This window comes from Rhinopithecus bieti, unplaced genomic scaffold (genome assembly GCF_001698545.2).
Source record: "Rhinopithecus bieti isolate Rb0 unplaced genomic scaffold, ASM169854v2 scaffold_9663, whole genome shotgun sequence".
Taxonomy (NCBI): domain Eukaryota; kingdom Metazoa; phylum Chordata; class Mammalia; order Primates; family Cercopithecidae; genus Rhinopithecus; species Rhinopithecus bieti.
The window spans coordinates 3,380,251-3,397,586 of NW_016806456.1; the positions used below are offsets into that span (position 1 = coordinate 3,380,251).

Below are 17,336 nucleotides of genomic sequence, written 5' to 3' on the forward strand. Positions count from 1 at the left end.
TGGGGGCGGAGATGTCTTTTCTCCACAGATTTTTCCCACAAGTCTCCCAGGTTGGTTTCTGCAGGGGTTATCTTTCTATTCATCAATCTTAAGATTTATTTTGTTCACCTTTGATCAAATACATCTCATTTTTCAAAACCATCTTTAAATCTGTTCTGAGGGAAGTATATGCTGCTACTCTCATTCATCTGAGACCATTATGAGAAAACTTTTTTTTTTTTTTTTTTTTTTGAGACTGAGTCTCACTCTGTTGCCTAGGCTGGAGTGCAGTGGTATGATCTTGGCTCACTGCAACCTCCCCCTCCTGGGTTCAAGCGATTCTCATGCCTCAGCCTCCTAAGTAGCTGGGATTACAGGTGCACACTACCACACCTGGCTCATTTTTGTATTTTTAGTAGAAACGGGGTTTCACCATGTTGGCCAGGCTGGTCTCGAACTCCTGACCTCAGGTGATCTGCCCATCTCAGCCTCCCAAAGTGCTGGAATTACAGGCGTGAGCCACTGTGCCCAGCCCATCAATCTTAAATTTATTTTGTTCACCCTTGATCAAATCTCATTTTTCAAAACAAACTTTAAAATATGTTCTGAAGGCAGTATATTCTACTTATTCATCTGAGATCCGTTATGAGAAAACTTCTTTCTTATAACTGAAGACAATGAGTAAACAATGATTTTCAACCATTTTTTTTTTTTTTACTTAGAATTTTTTCTCCAAAAGTCTTATTCAGAACCTGGATTTAAAATAGGCAGAGGTAGGCGGCTCTACCTGACATCTCGGGGGTGACAGCTCACAAGTGACATTCCTCCTGGCTCCTTTCAGCTCCCTGCAGCTGTGCCTGAGCCACCTCCCAGGAAGCTAAAATTCATGCTTCACAAGTTATCATCAAGTCAGCTCTGGAACATGCAAAAGTCTGTCCACAGGCAGTGACTTCTGAGCAAGTGCTGCCCTGGGAGATGACAGCCAAGAGCCACACTAAGGAATGTGGTGGCTTGGGCCAGGTGAAGGAACCTGGTAGTTCTCAAGCGGAGTCCTGTCCTCCAGACCTGGCAGGTGGGGTCCTTGAGGGAAGAGCCCCAGAATGTTCCCCTGAGCAGGCACTCCCGTCTGTTGCAGGCTTTGGTCCCCCAAGACCTTGACCAAGAAGTTGATATACCTCATTGCTAGGCGAAGCGTTTCATTTTGCTCAGCTTTTGTCTGGAGGGTGAGTGGGGATGAGCTTCCTCAGCTTGGCAAAGGCGCTGTTGACATTCTGCTGCCTCCACCGCTCCCTGGTATTTGTGAAGATCTTCCTGGTCATGTTTGAGTTCCTGAGATGGAAAGAGAAACGGCCCTCAGGGCCAGTATCTTATAAGAGGCCTGATTGTTATCACATGTCCTGCCAAGAACCTGAGATGTTAGATTTTCTTGACTCAGAGCTTAGATGATTCATTTCCTCATTTTCAGGTTTTTTGACAAGAGAAAAAAATGTAGTAGAGGACAGGGGAAGGTGAGAACAACACCCTTCAGCTTTTTCTCCCTGGCTGTTTTGAAGCTTCCAGTTGAAAGATTACTTTGTTCCAAGACTCCTATTTCTTCCTTCATAACCAACTCTTCCTAATTGTTCAGAATCAGGTGCAATATCGATTGAGTTTATGTGTGACTACAACATATGTTTGGCCAATAGAAAGTTCGTTTTCTTTTTTTTCTTTTTTTGAGATGGAATCTCACTCTGTTACCCAGGCTGGAGTGCCATGGCACGATCTCAGCTCACTGCAACCTCCAGCTCCCGGGTTTGAGCGATTCTCCTGCCTCAGCCTCCAGAGTAGCTGGGACTATAGGCACCTGCCACCATGCCTGGCTAGTTTTTATATTTTTAGTAGAGACGGGGTTTCACCATGTTGGCCAGGCTGGTCTTAAACTCCTGATCTTAGGTGATCTACCTGCCTCAGCCTCCCAAAGTGCTGGGATTGCAAGCGTGAGTCACCACGCCGGGCCACCAACAGAGAGTTGAGTATGAACCAACAGTGTGTTCTCAGAATGAAGTAAAAAAAGAAAATGATTCTAGGTTTCATTAATAAAATCAAATTTGGAATAGAGAAGACAATACAGCTCTCTTGTTAGCTGGCGGACCTCACTGGGAGGATTCAGCCCCTCTCTGTAAGAGCTAAAATATCCAGACTGGACTATATTTAGAGGAGCAGGAACAGAGTGATGAAGGGTCTTGAAACCCTGTTGTACGAAGAACAGAAGTGGGGGTGTTTAGTCTCACAAAAATGAAAAGACAAGGGGCAGGTGGGAGTGGTTATTTGGCGTATATTCTGTAGAAGATACTTGGGCCTCTTCAGGGCTGCACTGGATAACCTTTCCGAGTCTAGTGGTTTATCATCATATACTGCCAAGCATTATGCAGCCATTTTTCACTCCTAGAGGCATGGGCCCCTTTTTTCAGGCGGCTTGGATTAACATGTGCTAATAGGAACACTTGGGAGGCACCGGCAAACAAGCCAAGGTCCAGCCCCAGGCAGTCTGATGTTCTTGGCTTACTGCTATTGGTCTGCTGCCTGCTCCACACTCAGCTCCCCTGGGCACTGGGCCCTTTCTAGTTCCTCCAAAGACTGATGAATATTCCCAACTCTACCCTTTTGCACGGTGTCATTTTCTGTTCCTTGAATTTCCTCCCCCGTCTCTACTTCCCTATTTCTTTAAAGAGCAGGTCAGATCTTCTCCTACCACCAAGCCCTGACTCTACAGGAGTCTTCACATAACTCAGCCAACAGTGGAACCATGTGCATGGTGGTCAAGAGCACAGGCTCGCTCCAAGGCCAGAACCCTGGTTTGGCTGTTGGTTCTACTCCCCCTAGCTGTGTGACCTTGAGCAATTTACTTAACCTCTCTGTGTTTCAAATGCCTCATAAGTAAAGAGCAGTTCAGGAGTACTGCATCATTGTGAGGACACATAAAATGATACACATAAAGTACCTTAGCTCAGTGTCTGGTGCATAGTAAAGGTTCAATAAATATTTAATGATTGGCGGGGCTCAGTAGCTCACACCAGAAATCCCAGCGCATTGGGAGGCCAAGGGGGCCAGATCACCTGAGGTCAGGAGTTCAAGACCAGCCTGGCCGACACGGTGAAATTCCGTTTCAACTAAAAATACAAAAAATTAGCAGGGCATGGTGGCGCATGCCTGTAGTCAGGGCCAATCAGGAGGTTGAGACAGAAGAATCACTTGAACCCAGGAGGTGGAGGTTGCAATGAGTTGAGATCGCACCATTGCACTCCAGCCTGGGCGACAAAGCGAGACTGTCTCAAAAAAAAAAAAAAAAAAAAAAAAAAATTAATGATTGCAATTATTATCTCTACAAATAAAACAGAAAAAAGTAAATGTTGTAATTTATCATTTTCTTCCTACTGAAGACGTTGTCACGCATTAGAGAAGGTCTGAGCTTTATGTGCTCTTTTGGTTCACTTTACGGGAATATATGGGGGAGTGTGTATGTGTGTGTGTGTAGAGCAAAAACCTGGAAGGATTCAGGCCAAACTGTCAACAGTGGTTCCTTGGGGAAGGACAGTAGATTGGGAGAAGAGAAAAAAGAGAGACTTATGGTGTTTTATTCTTTTTTTGTATTGTTTTATATATATCTTTCTTTTTTTTTTTTTTGAGACGGAGTTTCACTCTGTTGCCAGGTTGGAGTGCAGTGGTGCAATCTCGGCTCACTGCAACTTCTGCCTCCCAGGTTCAAGCGATTTTCCTGCCTCAGCCTCCCTAGTAGCTGGAACTACAGGCGCACGCCACTAGGTCCAGCTAATTTTTTGTACTTTTGGTAGAAAAGGGGTTTCACCATCCTGGCCAGGACAGTTTCGATCTCCTGACCTCATGATCTGCCCGCCTCGGTCTCCCAAAATGCTGGGATTATTCTCAGCACAGCACTGGACTCTCTAACCCAGACACAAGCAGGAAAGGCAACAAGAAAGGAACTGGAATGGGGAAACGTCCGGGGGGCATAGAGATGCTCACCGGCGTGAGCCACTGCGCCCAGCTGTTTTATATTTTTATAATACATTATTCATGTATTATTTGCTTCATAATAGAAGAAATGTTTTAAATGCTTATGGGCTTTAGAGCAGAAACACCCAGCTTTGAATCTCTGCTCTCGATGTCCTAGTTATCATTTAACTTCTTGAAGCCTCGGTTTTCTTCTCTGGAAAACGAAGGGAGATACAGCCATTAGCAGGACTTTGGTGAGGATTACACGAAATGCATTATAAAGTGTCTGGCACATAGATGCTAAATAAATGTAGCAATTTCCTCCCTATACACATGGAAAGCATCATTGTTGCAAAGAAAAGCATTTTCTTTCTTTTGTTCTTTTTTAAAAAAACTATTTTTGGTAGAGAGAGGGTCTCACTATGTTGCCCAGGCTGGCCTGGAACTTCTGGGCTCAAGCAATCCTCCTGCCTCAGCCTCCCAAATTGCTGGGATTATGGGAGAACCACTGCACCAACTGCATTTTTCAATCACCTCTATGCCCCCTGGACATTTCCCCATCCCAGTTCCTTTCTTGTTGCCTTTTCTGCTTGTGTCTGGGTTGGAGAGTCCAGTGCTGTGCTGAGAATTCATGGTGAACTGGAAGCACAGCAGCACAAGGTCACCGCATGGCTTCCAGCTCCCCCCACTGTCCGTTTGCACCCACATCCTCTCTCCCTGGAGACATTCCTAGTTGGACCCACGGACCAATTACAATATTATGCACTCCAAGCTTTGGGAGCAACATTTGCCTATACTGCGAGCCAGGTATTGTGCTTGCTGCTGAGTGCTGAGGAGCTGGCTGATTGTATTAACGTGTGAGGGAAGCACTGCGACTGCAGGAGCAGAGAAGCAGCAGCTAACCAGACATTCTAGCGGGCTCCCAGACAGACCAGGTAGCCTTCTAAAACTGAAAGGGGTGGGCCAGGTGATCCCCAGGACCTCATTCTACTCAGAAATGCTACAATGCCCCATCCATTTCCTTTTTTTTTTTTTTTTTTTTTTGACAGAGTTTTGCTCCTGTCGCCCAGGCTGGAGTGCAGTGGGCAATCTTGTTGTTCCCTGCAACCTCTACCTCCCATGGCGTAGTCTCGGCTCACTGCAACTTCGTCACACGGGTTCAAGTGATTCTCCTGCCTCAGCCTACCAAGTAGCTGGGATTGCAGGTGCCCGCCACCACACCCAGCTACTTTTTGTATTTTTAGTAGAGATGAGTTTTCACCACGTTGGCCAGGCTGGTCTCAAACTCCTAACCTCAGGTGATCCACCTGTGTTGGCCTCCCAAAGTGCTGGGATTATAGGCATGAGCCACCATGTCTGGCCCCATTGCCTTTTATCTAACCTAAGTCATTTCTGAATAATCTGACCTTTGGTTCTACAATGAAAACTTGAGTGTTGTCAGAACTATACCCAAGGATACCTAAAATATAAAAGTTTGAACCTTAATCAAGGGGATTTTAAGGTAGAAAACTATCTAGTTTTGTTCACACTGACGCTGGCCAGGATCGTGGCAGCAAAGTTACATTCATGCTTCTCTTGTCAAAAGACGGTTTAGCTCATTCACTAAGTCAACCATAGTCCCATGGGGGGTCTTTTTCAAGCTGGGAGGAAAAAAGATTAGGCAGGATAAACTAACTGTGGTGTTCTTTTCCAAGAGGGCTCTATCCTATTGTACTAGAAACAGACAGAAAAAAAACAACAACAGAGAAAACCGGCTTCTAAAACGTAGTCTGCCATCCTAGGAGGTGCTTAATCATTCCTTGTTGATTTATCCTCAAGTGTGTTCGTCTCCTTCTCCAAAGGGGAAACAGAAATCAATGGTTTAACAAGCTGGAAAAGCTCAAAGTAGAGGTCACTGGAAAATTACTGAAGTACTTATTAAATCAAAGGAAAACCGCATTTAGTGTTTTTCCAGTCGCAAGGACTGATTGCTGCTAATCGTGATCTCAGAGTAATGTAAGAGCTAAAAAAAAAAAAATTAGACTAGATGCCACAGAATCAGAGAACATTTGATAGATGCCAAAACAGAGGTGAAGCATTTAGGCCACACAGGGAATCAGTGGTATAGCCTGTGTCCCAGGCCTGGATATTGATGCATTTACGTCACCATTGGGGACTCCTGCCGGGTCAGGGTTCATAACCTTTTTTGTACCATGGACCCTTTTAGGAGTCTGGGGAAGCCTAGGGACAGATTCATTTTCAGAACAATGATTTTTAAATACAGAAAGTAGAAAGGCTTTGGTTCTCATCTCAGAATAATTATTTTAAGTCCATAAATTAAAATACATAGACACAGAAAATAACCAATTATATTTAGTAGTTATTAAAATAAAATACAATATAGCAATACATGTGCTTCATATTTAACACATTAAATAACTAGACTTATTAGGATAATCTCTAAAAAGTGATATGTAAATGATGTTTTCAAAAGATCTGCAACATCTGTGACATGAAATGCATGCATCTATGATTTCTATTGGTGACAAATTCACCACCACAGCTAATACTACTACAGTTTATTACCCACATTCATAAATAAAGGAAATGCTATGTTTAAATGAAAGGTTAGTGGAAGTGAAGATGTAATTTTTCTCCATCCAAATTTATAGCACCCCTGAATTTAATATCTGCATCCCTGGGTGGATGCGGGTTGGGTACCCCAGGTTAAGAATGCCTGGGTTGGAGGAAAGTCAGGTAGAAACACCAGGAACATAGATACGCATAAATCCTCTGTTTATATTGTCGCTACTGAAGGTAACACATTAGCAAAGAAAAGAAGGACACACTTCCGCAAGGTGACCAATGCCCCTAATAGGAGCTGCTACTTTTTGTGCCAGGGGTTCCTGGACACGAAGCCCGGGTTCACCAGAAAGGGTGCAGCACAGGCTCACGGCTAACACTGGGGGGCCTGTCCCAGGCATTCACACACATGCAGCTCTTTCTTCATTCAGCTTTAAATTTATCTTCCTAGCATTTGGTCCGCTGCATTTGTCTCTTCTTTCACCTTTCTCTTGAAAGTAAGTGAAAATATTCACCATGAAGGGTGGTTTATATAGTTAGATTGGGGAACAGTGCTTAACCTCCAATATGAGGCACAGCTCTGCCTTTTGAAGTTAGTATAGAAGTAATACAAGCTCATTTAAGAAAAAAAAAATCAAGCATACATATGTGCCAAAGTAAAGCATAAAAGGCTCCCTACCTGTTTAGCTACTCGGTCTCACTCCCCAGCCGCAGCCAGTTTGGTGTGTGTATCACACATACACACACACACCCTTTAAAATCACCATCTATATTATGCAAGTCACTTTTCTCACACAACTCTGCATGTTGATATATTTAATCAGCAGCACACAGTATGAATTCTGCTCTTCAGCGCCGTTCACAGTAGCCTCACGCTGGGGGAGCCACCTGTTCTAAGATGCACCCAATCCCTGCACCGTGCAGCCTGGACGCACCTCGAATACCCTGCCCAACCTTCTTGCCTTGTTCGCTTCGTTTCCAGGCCTTTCCCTTTTTCTTTTTATAACGTTTGCTCCCCCTTGCAAACCATTGCCTTGCCCAGTGACTAATTATTTAGGGAGTCCAGGAAAGCATCTCGTGGCTGAAGTTTCGAATCTGCCAGGTGTCCGGGAGTCGCTCAGGGACGCGCGAGCTCCTTTAAGGCCTCTGGGAGACGCGCTGTCGGGCGCGGTATAAGGGAGTCCGTGGCATCACGCATAAAAGCGACGCGGCCCCGCCAACACGCTAGAGAGTCTGACTAGCACCCCCGGAGCCGAGCCACCGCCCCTGCCCCGCGGAAGGTCCCCGGGTCTTCCCACCGAATTGGCTCGGTGGCTGCTACCAAGTCTCGGCCGCACTCCTGCTCTCCCGGGTGAGTGTGACTCAGCGAGAGACCCGCAGGCCCACGAGCCCGGCCCTGGTGGCGCCCACGTCCCCCCGGAGTCCACGCACCTCCTCGCTAAGAGCCCGCGCCGTCGCCCTCGCCGGCCGTGTGCGCCCTCGCCTGGAAGCCGCGCCGCCGCCGCCTTTATAGGACACCGCCCTTTGTCTCGCGGGGTCCGGGGGCCCCTTCCCGACAGGGACTCCCACCGGTTCCTCCCCGCTCCCCGCGCCCTAGCTTCCTGGGACCAGCCCTCTCTTGTGCCCTGGAAAGGGAGCAAGGGAGGAAGGAGAGCCCCGCCTTGTGTGAGGCTTGGGGGCGGTAATGGGGTCCTGCTACCCACCTGGGCTGGGGGAGCCGCTTACTAACCTCCTTCTCCAACACATTCAACCCTGGGAAAGTCCGTATCCGTTTGTTAATTCATCAGATGCTTATGAAGCCCCAGTGAGCCTTTAACTGGAGTTCAGGAACCGCTTGCTTCATAATCACAGGTGGAGAAGGAGGATCCCAACACCCACAACCCAAACCCATGAAACCAGGATTTTTTGGAGGTGGGGGTGGGGTCTGAAATCTGTATTTTTAAAACCTAAGTATTTCAGGAGATTAAGATGCACAGCAGAATTTAAGTCACTGTACTGGGTAGGTTCCCGAATTTATTCATTTCAGTTTGCACAGTGCCCAGCACTAATATTGATTATTTCAGTGAGGGAGGGGACTTCTAATTGGTCTTCCTGCTTCTGGACTTGCCTCTTTCTGTCTATTCTCCAACATCATCCAGAATGATGCTATGAAAGCACAAGTCAGATTCTGGTCACTTCTCTGCTCAAAATCCCGCCGTGGCTCTCCATTTCACTGACTTACGCCAAAGCCTTTATAATGGGCCCAGAGATACCTTTTTATCCCTCTGAGCTGTCTGTCTCTTCTCTCCCCGGGGCTCACTCAGCTCTAGCCACTTTGGTCTCTTTGTTGTTTCAGGAACTCACCAGATACTCTCTTTCCTCAGAGCCTTTTCACTGTTTCCTCTGCCTTAAACACTCTTCCCCCAAGTTATCCACGATTCCCTCCCTAACCTCCTTTCATTCGTTCAACACATTATTACTGAGAGCTTACGATGAACCAGGCCCTGTTCTAGTTCCTAGGGACACAACTTCAAATAAAACAGATAAAAGTCCTTGCCCTCAAGGAGCTGACATTCTTTAGGTCTTTACTCAAATGGCACCTTCTCAGTGAAGTCTCTGACCACAATATCTAAAATTGCACTGTCTGTCTGGCGTGGTGGTGAGCCTGTAATCCTACCTACTCCAGAGGCTGAGGCAAGAGGATAGCTTGAGGCCAGGAGTCTGAGGCTGTAGTGCACTATGATCGCACCTGTGAATAGCCACAACACTCCAGCCTGGCCAACATAGTGAGACCTTATCTCTTTAAAATAAATAAATAAATAAAATTGTTCCTTCACACACAGAGTCTTCATCCTTCTGTTTTATTCTTCTTAACATTATCCCCACTTAGTAATATTTACTTATTTATCTTCTCTGCCTTTCTCCACCTCATCTACTCCCAGTGAATAGGTGTTCATCAAATGTTAATTGATGAATGAATAAGTAATGAATTCCCAGGTACCACTCTTTCTGAAAGATCTGGTATAGGACCTGGCACAATAAATTCCCAAAGCATTGCAGCTTAGTGGATAAGAGCAAAGGGCTCTGGAGTTACATTACCCAGGTGGAAATTCCTTGTCTATTCACTTTTGTGATCCTAGGCAAATTATAGAATTTATGCTTGCCTTAGTCCTTATCTGTAAAATGGGGACAATGACAGAATTGTGAGGACTAAATGAGAAAAAGGTAGGTAAAGCATTTAGCAGTGTGCCTAGCACACAGTTGGTATATTGTAAATTTTATTGTGGTCCACTGTATTATTGTTAACAACGATTGGCTCCCTTCCCTGGGAGAGGATAATATAGCCCCACTCACTGCCATGTGATTGGCAGCGCCTCCCTGTAAGTGGAGGAACTACACTTCTCTGCCCCATTGCCAGGCTTGACCATACAACTTGCATCAGCAAATAGAGTGTGAACAGCCCTAACGTTGATCATGATGGAGCAGAAGCTTTATAAGGGATTGCTGGACCCGGCGCTGTGGCTCACGCCTGTAATCCCAGCACTTTGGGAGGCCAAGGCAGGCAGATCACTTGAGATCAGGAGTTCAAGACCAGCCTGGCCAACATGGTGAAACCTTATCTCTACTGAAAAAAGTAAAAAATTAGCCGGGCATGGTGGCACATGACTGTAATCCCAGCTACTCAGGAGGCTGAGGCAGGAGAATCGCTTGAACTTGGGAAGCAGGGGTTGCAGTGAGCCGAGATCGTGCCACTGCACTCCAGCCTGGGGATAGAGCAAGACTCCAGTTGGGATTGATGGATCGGCTCAGCCATAAGAAAGTTAGGTTTGGGGTTGCTCGTGCAGACTGGACATCATGGAGCAAACGCACAACCAACCATATAACATGAGTGAGAAATAAATCTTTATTGTTGTAAGTCACTGAGACTTTGGGGTTGTCACACCACCACCCATCTTACCCACCTCCAAAAGAAACAATACAGTTTCATTATAAATGGTGTTGCATAAATTGCTAGGTTATGGTGGTAGGCGGGGAGTGGGGTAGGATGGGGAGCTGGGCATGAAGGTGAGGAAAGCTCTGTATCTATTTTCAAGGTACTAACAGCTATTGGAAGGGAGAAGACATGACAACATGACTAATGTAAGACAGACAGTCCTGAATGCGAGAGAGTGTGAAATTAGAGTTAGGGATAGAGAGGTAGAAGGTTCTAGCTGGGGGATCAGAGGTTACTCATGGGATGGATGGCATTTAAATGAGGCCTTGAAGCACGGTTGGCTCTGCCATTTGTGGGGGCCATGATAAGGGTACAAATGGAGACTCCATCCCCATCCCCATTCTTTTCCCACCCGCTAGCTCTGTCCTTTTCTGTGAAGGGTCTTGTGAATATGATGTGAACTCCCAGCCCACATGGGCCTAAGGAATAGCCTTATCCAGGCCCTGGAAATGGACTCATGGTCATTTGAACAGAAATTCAGGGGTCCCAGATTCCCAGAATATGTTCTAGAAGGTGGGGCATGGGGGTTGGGTGAGCACTGGAGAAGGGCCAGAGCAGGGCCATCTAAAAGTACACTGTCCAGGGCAGGAGCTCTGACTGCTGGGTGCCCGGTGGAAGGGTGGTAAAGACTGGGTAGGAATTATAATACAAGTGTAGGGGTGGACGAGAGGGCAGCCCAGACAAATACAACTGTGTGCTTTGAACATGGGAATAGTATGTTTAGTTACAGGTCTCAAGACTCATTCTGGTGGCAGTATAGAAGAGGGAATGGAGGGTGGATTGGGGAAAATTAGTTGGTAAAAAGGAATCTTTAGAAACATAACCTAAGGCCAGGTGCAGTGGTTCACGCTTGTAATCTCAGCATTTTGGGAGGCCGAGGCAGGTGGATCATCTCAGGTCAGGGGTTTGAGAACAACCTGACCAACATGGTGAAACCCCATCTCTACTAAAAATACAAAAAATAGCCAGGTGTGGTGGTGCACACCTGTAATCCCAGCTACTCGGGATGTTGAGGCATGAGAATCACTTTGCTTGAGGCAGAGGTTGCAGTGAGCCGAGATCACGCCACTGCACTCCAACCTGGGCAACAGAGACTCCATCTCGAAAAACAAACAAACAACAACTACAAAAACTAATATTTGCAATAAGCTTCCCTGATTTGCTCCTCTTTCTGCTCCTCTGTTCTCCCTATATGGCAGTTCTAATACAGCAAATGTTACATTTTGAAGCAATAACCTGTATTAATCTTCACCTTAGCCAAAAACTGTAAGGTGATATTTTTTTCAATGGCATATTTTACAGCTGAGAAAAAGAATCATCGTAACAGAATAGCAAGATTGGAAATGGATGATGCTAAACGAAGCAATAAGCTGTCAAATAGGATCTGTGTGGAAGTGGACAAGGACTCAGAGAAAGGACAAGGGCTACAGAGAAAAGAGCACGACTGTGTTGACATCCTAGGACCAGGGTTGATGGTTTTTTCCTTTTCAAAATGTTCTTAAATGTTATTGTTGGTTTTATACTTTTAGAAGCAGGGGAAACAATCTTTGCTGCATCATTCCACTAGCAGTGATCCTTCAGAATGATGGGTCCTCTCCCATGCCAGTCTCCCAATATAGAGAATTTTGGGGCTAGGACCTGCAGGGGAAGGGGTTGAAGTAGGAATTTACATAAGCCGATTATTGGGGGATTAGGTTTGGGCAGCTAAACGCCTCTGTGTGCTTGAGCTAAAACCCTTACTATTCATGGCTCTCACCACCCCCTGGAGAGACTGCACCTGCGAGCTCCTGGGGAGGAAACAGAGGGCTGGGGAGGGAAGGGCAGGTCACTAGGAGAGCTTGGACACTGTCAGGCTTTCTGGTTCTCCTGGTTTAATTGATCTGTCTGGATTAGCCTGTGATGACTGGCCTTCTAGTCCTGTATGCAGGGCTTGTCAATGTCAGGAAAGACCAAACCTGGGACTTCTGTTTTATATTTTATTCATAAAAGTAGAGACAGGATTTCGCCATCTTGCCCAAGCTGATCTTGAACTCTTGGGGTCAAACAATCCTCCAGACTTGGCTTCCCAAAGCATTGGGATTACAGGAGTCAGCCACCGCCATGGTCCAAACCTAGGACTTTTGGAAGGGATTTCTGCCAGGCCGAGTGGGTGTGGGCCAAGATTGTTTTGGCTGGAGGTCAAGCATCAGCCTTAGCCACTCATAAAACTCTCTTCTTCCCTCCTCCATTCTTGGCCCCTTTACCAATCTCCAGTTCTACGTATTGAGGCCCTATTCATCCATCCATCTCTCCGTTTATCCAGTCATTTATTCATCCCTTCTTCCATCCACCTATTGTACATGCATCCATTAATTTATGAAACATGAATTAGCTGGTTCTTGATATTTAATTTACTGGTAAATCCTTCTAGGTAGGTTTTGTTCCTTCACGTGTTCTCTCCTTAATTTTGGTACTTTGACATATAAATTTGGACCTTTTCAGATTCATTAGTAGAGTGTTATATACAGTTATTCAGTTACTTTTTAAAATCTCTGTATTTGTTTTATCCCCTTTCTCATGCCTCATATTATGTGTTCATGATTTCTCTCTCCATTCTTGATCAGCGTTGCAAAAGTCTGTTCATTTTATTGCTCTTAAAAAAACTAGCTCTGGGATTTGCTTTTTCAAATACACTTTCTGCTATATCTTTATTAAATCTGTTCTTTTTGTTTACGTTTATTTTATTTCCTCTCCACTCAACCACTCTTGGATTGAATGCTTATTTATTTTTACTCTTTCTTGTTTAGTAAGCAAAGCACTCCAGGCTGTGAACTTTCTTCTGATAGACCTTTGGGGATATCCCGTTTCCATTTGTAATATCATTGCCATTGGTTTCTAATGTCTGTTGCTTATTTTCTTTTAGAAAGTGTTTTAAATTTTCTTGTTTGTATTTTTTTGGCAACCATTTGCTATTAGTTTCTAATTGTATTGCAGTGTAGTGAAATATATGCCCTACATGCTTTTTGCATTGGGATATTTATTGAGAATTTTCTCTTTGATTAAAACATCTATTCAACTTTTATAAAAGTTTCACAGGTACTAGAAAAGGAGGTATATTCTCTGTTTGAATGGTCAAATGTCTTTTTACACATCCATTAAATAAAGCTGTATTCTTGGAAGTTTTGGTCTATTTGATCTATTCAAGAGAGCACTGCGTGAAAATCTCCCTTTACTATTTTGTGTCTGTTCTTTTTGTTTTTCTGGGAGTGTTTGCTTTAGATCTTTACATCTTTTGATGAATTGCTTTTGAAGCATAAAGACTCATAACTTTTTTTTTTATTGACTTAGAGGATTGTGGCCTATATCAATATAAAATGTCTTGCTTTTTGCCATGAATTTCATTTTATTATATTCATATTACAACCCCTGCTTTTAAATTTGCATTTGCCAAATTAAACTGTGCTCATTCTTTATACTTAATTTGTGGGTGCGTGGGAGTGACTCTTGGTCATAAGAAGCTCTTTTTGATAAATTTCAATTATTTTAACTCTCTCTTTTTTTTCTTTAAAGGAGACCCCACCTCCACGTTGAATTCTTCAAAACAAATCTCATTCTAGTTTACTTGCTACATTATAAACTTCATGAGGACAAAGACTTAGTTTCCGTAATCACTAAAGCTGCTTGATCAGATATTTGTTGAATGAATGCAAGAAAGCTCGTATTGCTTCAGACAGCTGCCTCCAGTCTGCCCTGCTTTCTGTCAGCAGACTCATAGCTTGCTTCTGTGAGGTAAATGTTTCCAAGGCCATAGACGGGGTCTCGCTGTCACCCAGGCTGGAGGGCAGTGGTGCAATCTCAGCTCACTGCAAGCTCTGCCTCCCAGGTTCACACCATTCTCCTGCCTCAGCCTCCCGAGTAGCTGGGACTAGAGGCGCCTGCCACCATGCCCAGCTAATTTTTTGTATTTTTAGTAGAGACGGGGTTTCACCGTGTTAGTCAGGATGGTCTCGATCTCCTGACCTCATGATTTGCCCGCCTCGGCCTCCCAAAGTGCTGGGATTTTAGGTGTGAGCCACCGTGCCTGACCTGGTTGTTTTTCAGGAAGGAGAGAATATTCTGTCTGCTACATGGAGAGGGGCAAGAGAAGAGGTGGGGTGGGGGGACTAGTTAGGATGCCATGAAAGCAATGCAGGCAAGAGGAGACGATGGCTTGACTTGAGGAGGGGGTTGACATTAAGCATCAACTCTGGCCCAGGAACTTAATCCTCTGCCCCAATTATTCAACCTTAAGTGCTAGGTGTCACGCTAGGCATTTCACCCAGGTTTTCTTATTCAATATGAAAAATTATAAATGTTAATTAAAAAGTTACAGAACAAGTTATCCTAAACAAAAAAAATTATTTCTCCCAAAGAAGTCAAATACTAAAACATATACTAAAAGAAACAAGCATATGGCTGACTCAGTTTTACTAGTGGTTTTTAGACAGACATCTTTCCAGAGCCTGCAGAAGCTGCAAATTCTCATGGATGTTCACACTACTCCATTCACAGGGCCCACAGAGCAACTGTGAACAGCTCACATCCTCCCAGGCTCTTCCTGCCTCCCTCATTCCAACCTCCTTCAAATAAGAAAATTATCAAGCAAGTAGCAGCAGGTGAAAGCAGGTGACACAGGAAACCAGGGGACCCGGAAGGGAGAAATGCACTGATGTGGCCCACATCTGCCTGAGCAGTGGGCAATGCACCAGCGGGGTGAGATCTTTAGGAGAGATGCTAGACACTGTGGCCCAGAGTCTGATACACACTGGTTTTGTGGCCCTGGACAGGTAGTGGTATCCTGCTGAGCCTGTTTCCTAAAACACGGGAATAATAAATACTCATTGATTGGCTGTGAACTGAGATAAGATATTGAAAAATGCCAAATAGCAGGCAGTTTAGTGTGGCAGCTAAGAGAAGATCTTTGACTTGGCTTTGGAGTCAGACTGGCTGGCATTTGTATCCTTGCTTTGATGCTATTATAGTTGTCATCCTGAGCAACTTACTTAACTTATCCCAGACTCAATTTCCTCAGCTATAACTTAGAAATACCATCTCATGGGTTATCGTGAAGATTCAGTGAGCTAATGTATGGAAAGTTAGTGCTTTGGAATAAATACTAAAAAGTGGTGCTAACAGTCATCTAATGAAACCAAAGGTACTCAATACATAGATTTCATTTTATATTTACTACCAAAAAAACTCTATCTGAAAGCTAGATGGCGAATCTAAACACATGCCTCTAATTTCTGCCAAAGGGTACTTTCCGTTTTTTTCTTTCCTCTGCCCAATCCAGCATTCTGGCTGCCACCTCTCTCCTTCAAGTTACTTAGTTTCTGTGCTGCTAAGAAGCTTTTATTTTTTTCTAATATTTGAAACAGAGCCCAGGACTGGATGAAGGAGAAGCCAGGGGGGGAAGAAAAACTTCTGTGGCACATCAGGCCTTTCTCTTACATTTAACGTCCATTCTCCAGCACCCCAGACCCAGGACCCCTTGGTAACACCCACACACCCACATTTCATCTCCAAGACACCTGGCGTTAAAGCCGTGAGGGTATTTCTGTCCAGAGCAAATGTTGACTATTGCAGCATAAAGCGGCGCACACAACTACTTCAAGTGAGCTTCCCATAGTTACCAGTTAGAGGGACACACAGCCTTGGGTGTGCCCAGCTGTCGACCTCTCAAGACCAGCCTGGCTTGGCCTTGACTCCGCAGGCCTGGAGCTGTGTTTCTATGTTCAGCCAATAAACCCACACGCAGTGGGGAAAGCGAGGGAAGGTGTTGGGGTGGGCAGGACCAGGTACTGGAGGAGAGAAAGGGGTGGATGGAATTCCCCTTTCCTTCTTTAGTCTCTGGTCTTTGTGTAACGGACATGACTCATCAATGGGTTTCCTAGATGAGGATTTAGATGCTCTGTGGGCAGCAGATAAGAGTGCAGCCTACTTGCAGAAAGTAAATTCATGGAACGCTCCCCATAAAGTCAATACTGTCAGGCTTATCAGCTGTCCTCATTTCCCACTCAGCTCCCTGGGGACCAGACTGGAAATAAAAGGCTGCAGCTCCAGGCGCTGAGAGTGAAGGTGCAGGGCTGAGCTGGGGAGGGGCCTCTGCCCCATAGGCTGCTTTTCAGCCAAGTGGGGGAAATCTGCCAGGTCAAGCTGCCCAGAGCCCTCAGCTTCCCAGACTGACAAATCCCAAACCAAATACACACACCGGAGGATGAGGGAAGCATCGCCTTACTCCTTAAATCCAGCAGATGTTTCCAGGAGGCCCCACTGTGCTTAGGAAAATTAGAGGATGTCATCTCAAATGCAACCAACACAAAAACACACAGAGGAAACCTTAATTTCCCACCACTGTTGTTACTTTTGCTTTTCATAACAGATACTTCTGCACTACCCAAGAGCTTTTTTAGCTGGCGGGGATATGGTTTCTTTGCACATTGCCTGAACTAAATAGGTTACCAGCTGGGGTTTCAGATCTGTTTCTGAGACTTACACTGTAGCTGATGCAGACTGGTTTAACAAGATACAACCTGTGCCTGGCTCCTCTCCCACTCACTGTCCCTGTGCTCTCTGCTGGGATTATAGGCTTGCCCAGGCCTCATCAGTCAGCAGTCCCTGCCTGAGCTCTCTTACCCATGCAGCAGAATCTGTCTGGGTGGAAATGAGGAAGAGTGAAGACAAGATGGCCTTGGCCTGGCCTTGTTTTTATTATGGTCCAGAAAGCCACTGGAGTCCCAAGTCTTCTCGTAGAGGTAAAGGTAAGGTAGAAGGTCAGTTGCTAGCACAAACGACTCTCCTAGTGCAACTAGAG

At 45.2% G+C, this 17,336-nt stretch overlaps 2 protein-coding genes across 2 annotated transcripts in view; both read right to left on the bottom strand.

Moving 5' to 3' along the window:
* Window positions 1-697: 697 nt before the first annotated feature.
* The window catches only part of FKTN (fukutin), a 99,030-nt gene continuing 82,391 nt past the window's right edge, over window positions 698-17,336 (bottom strand). The window contains exon 13 of the mRNA XM_017876711.1: window positions 698-1,308. Within this exon, the coding sequence (XP_017732200.1) occupies window positions 1,295-1,308 (14 nt within the window). The 3' untranslated portion in view covers window positions 698-1,294. The remainder of the gene's footprint in view (window positions 1,309-17,336) is intronic.
* TAL2 (TAL bHLH transcription factor 2) lies at window positions 956-7,952 on the bottom strand. Its single transcript, XM_017876712.1, is given in 3 exon segments — window positions 956-1,187; window positions 1,189-1,308; window positions 7,211-7,952. Coding segments are annotated over 2 exon segments (324 nt in total). The 5' UTR covers window positions 1,299-1,308; window positions 7,211-7,952; the 3' UTR covers window positions 956-973.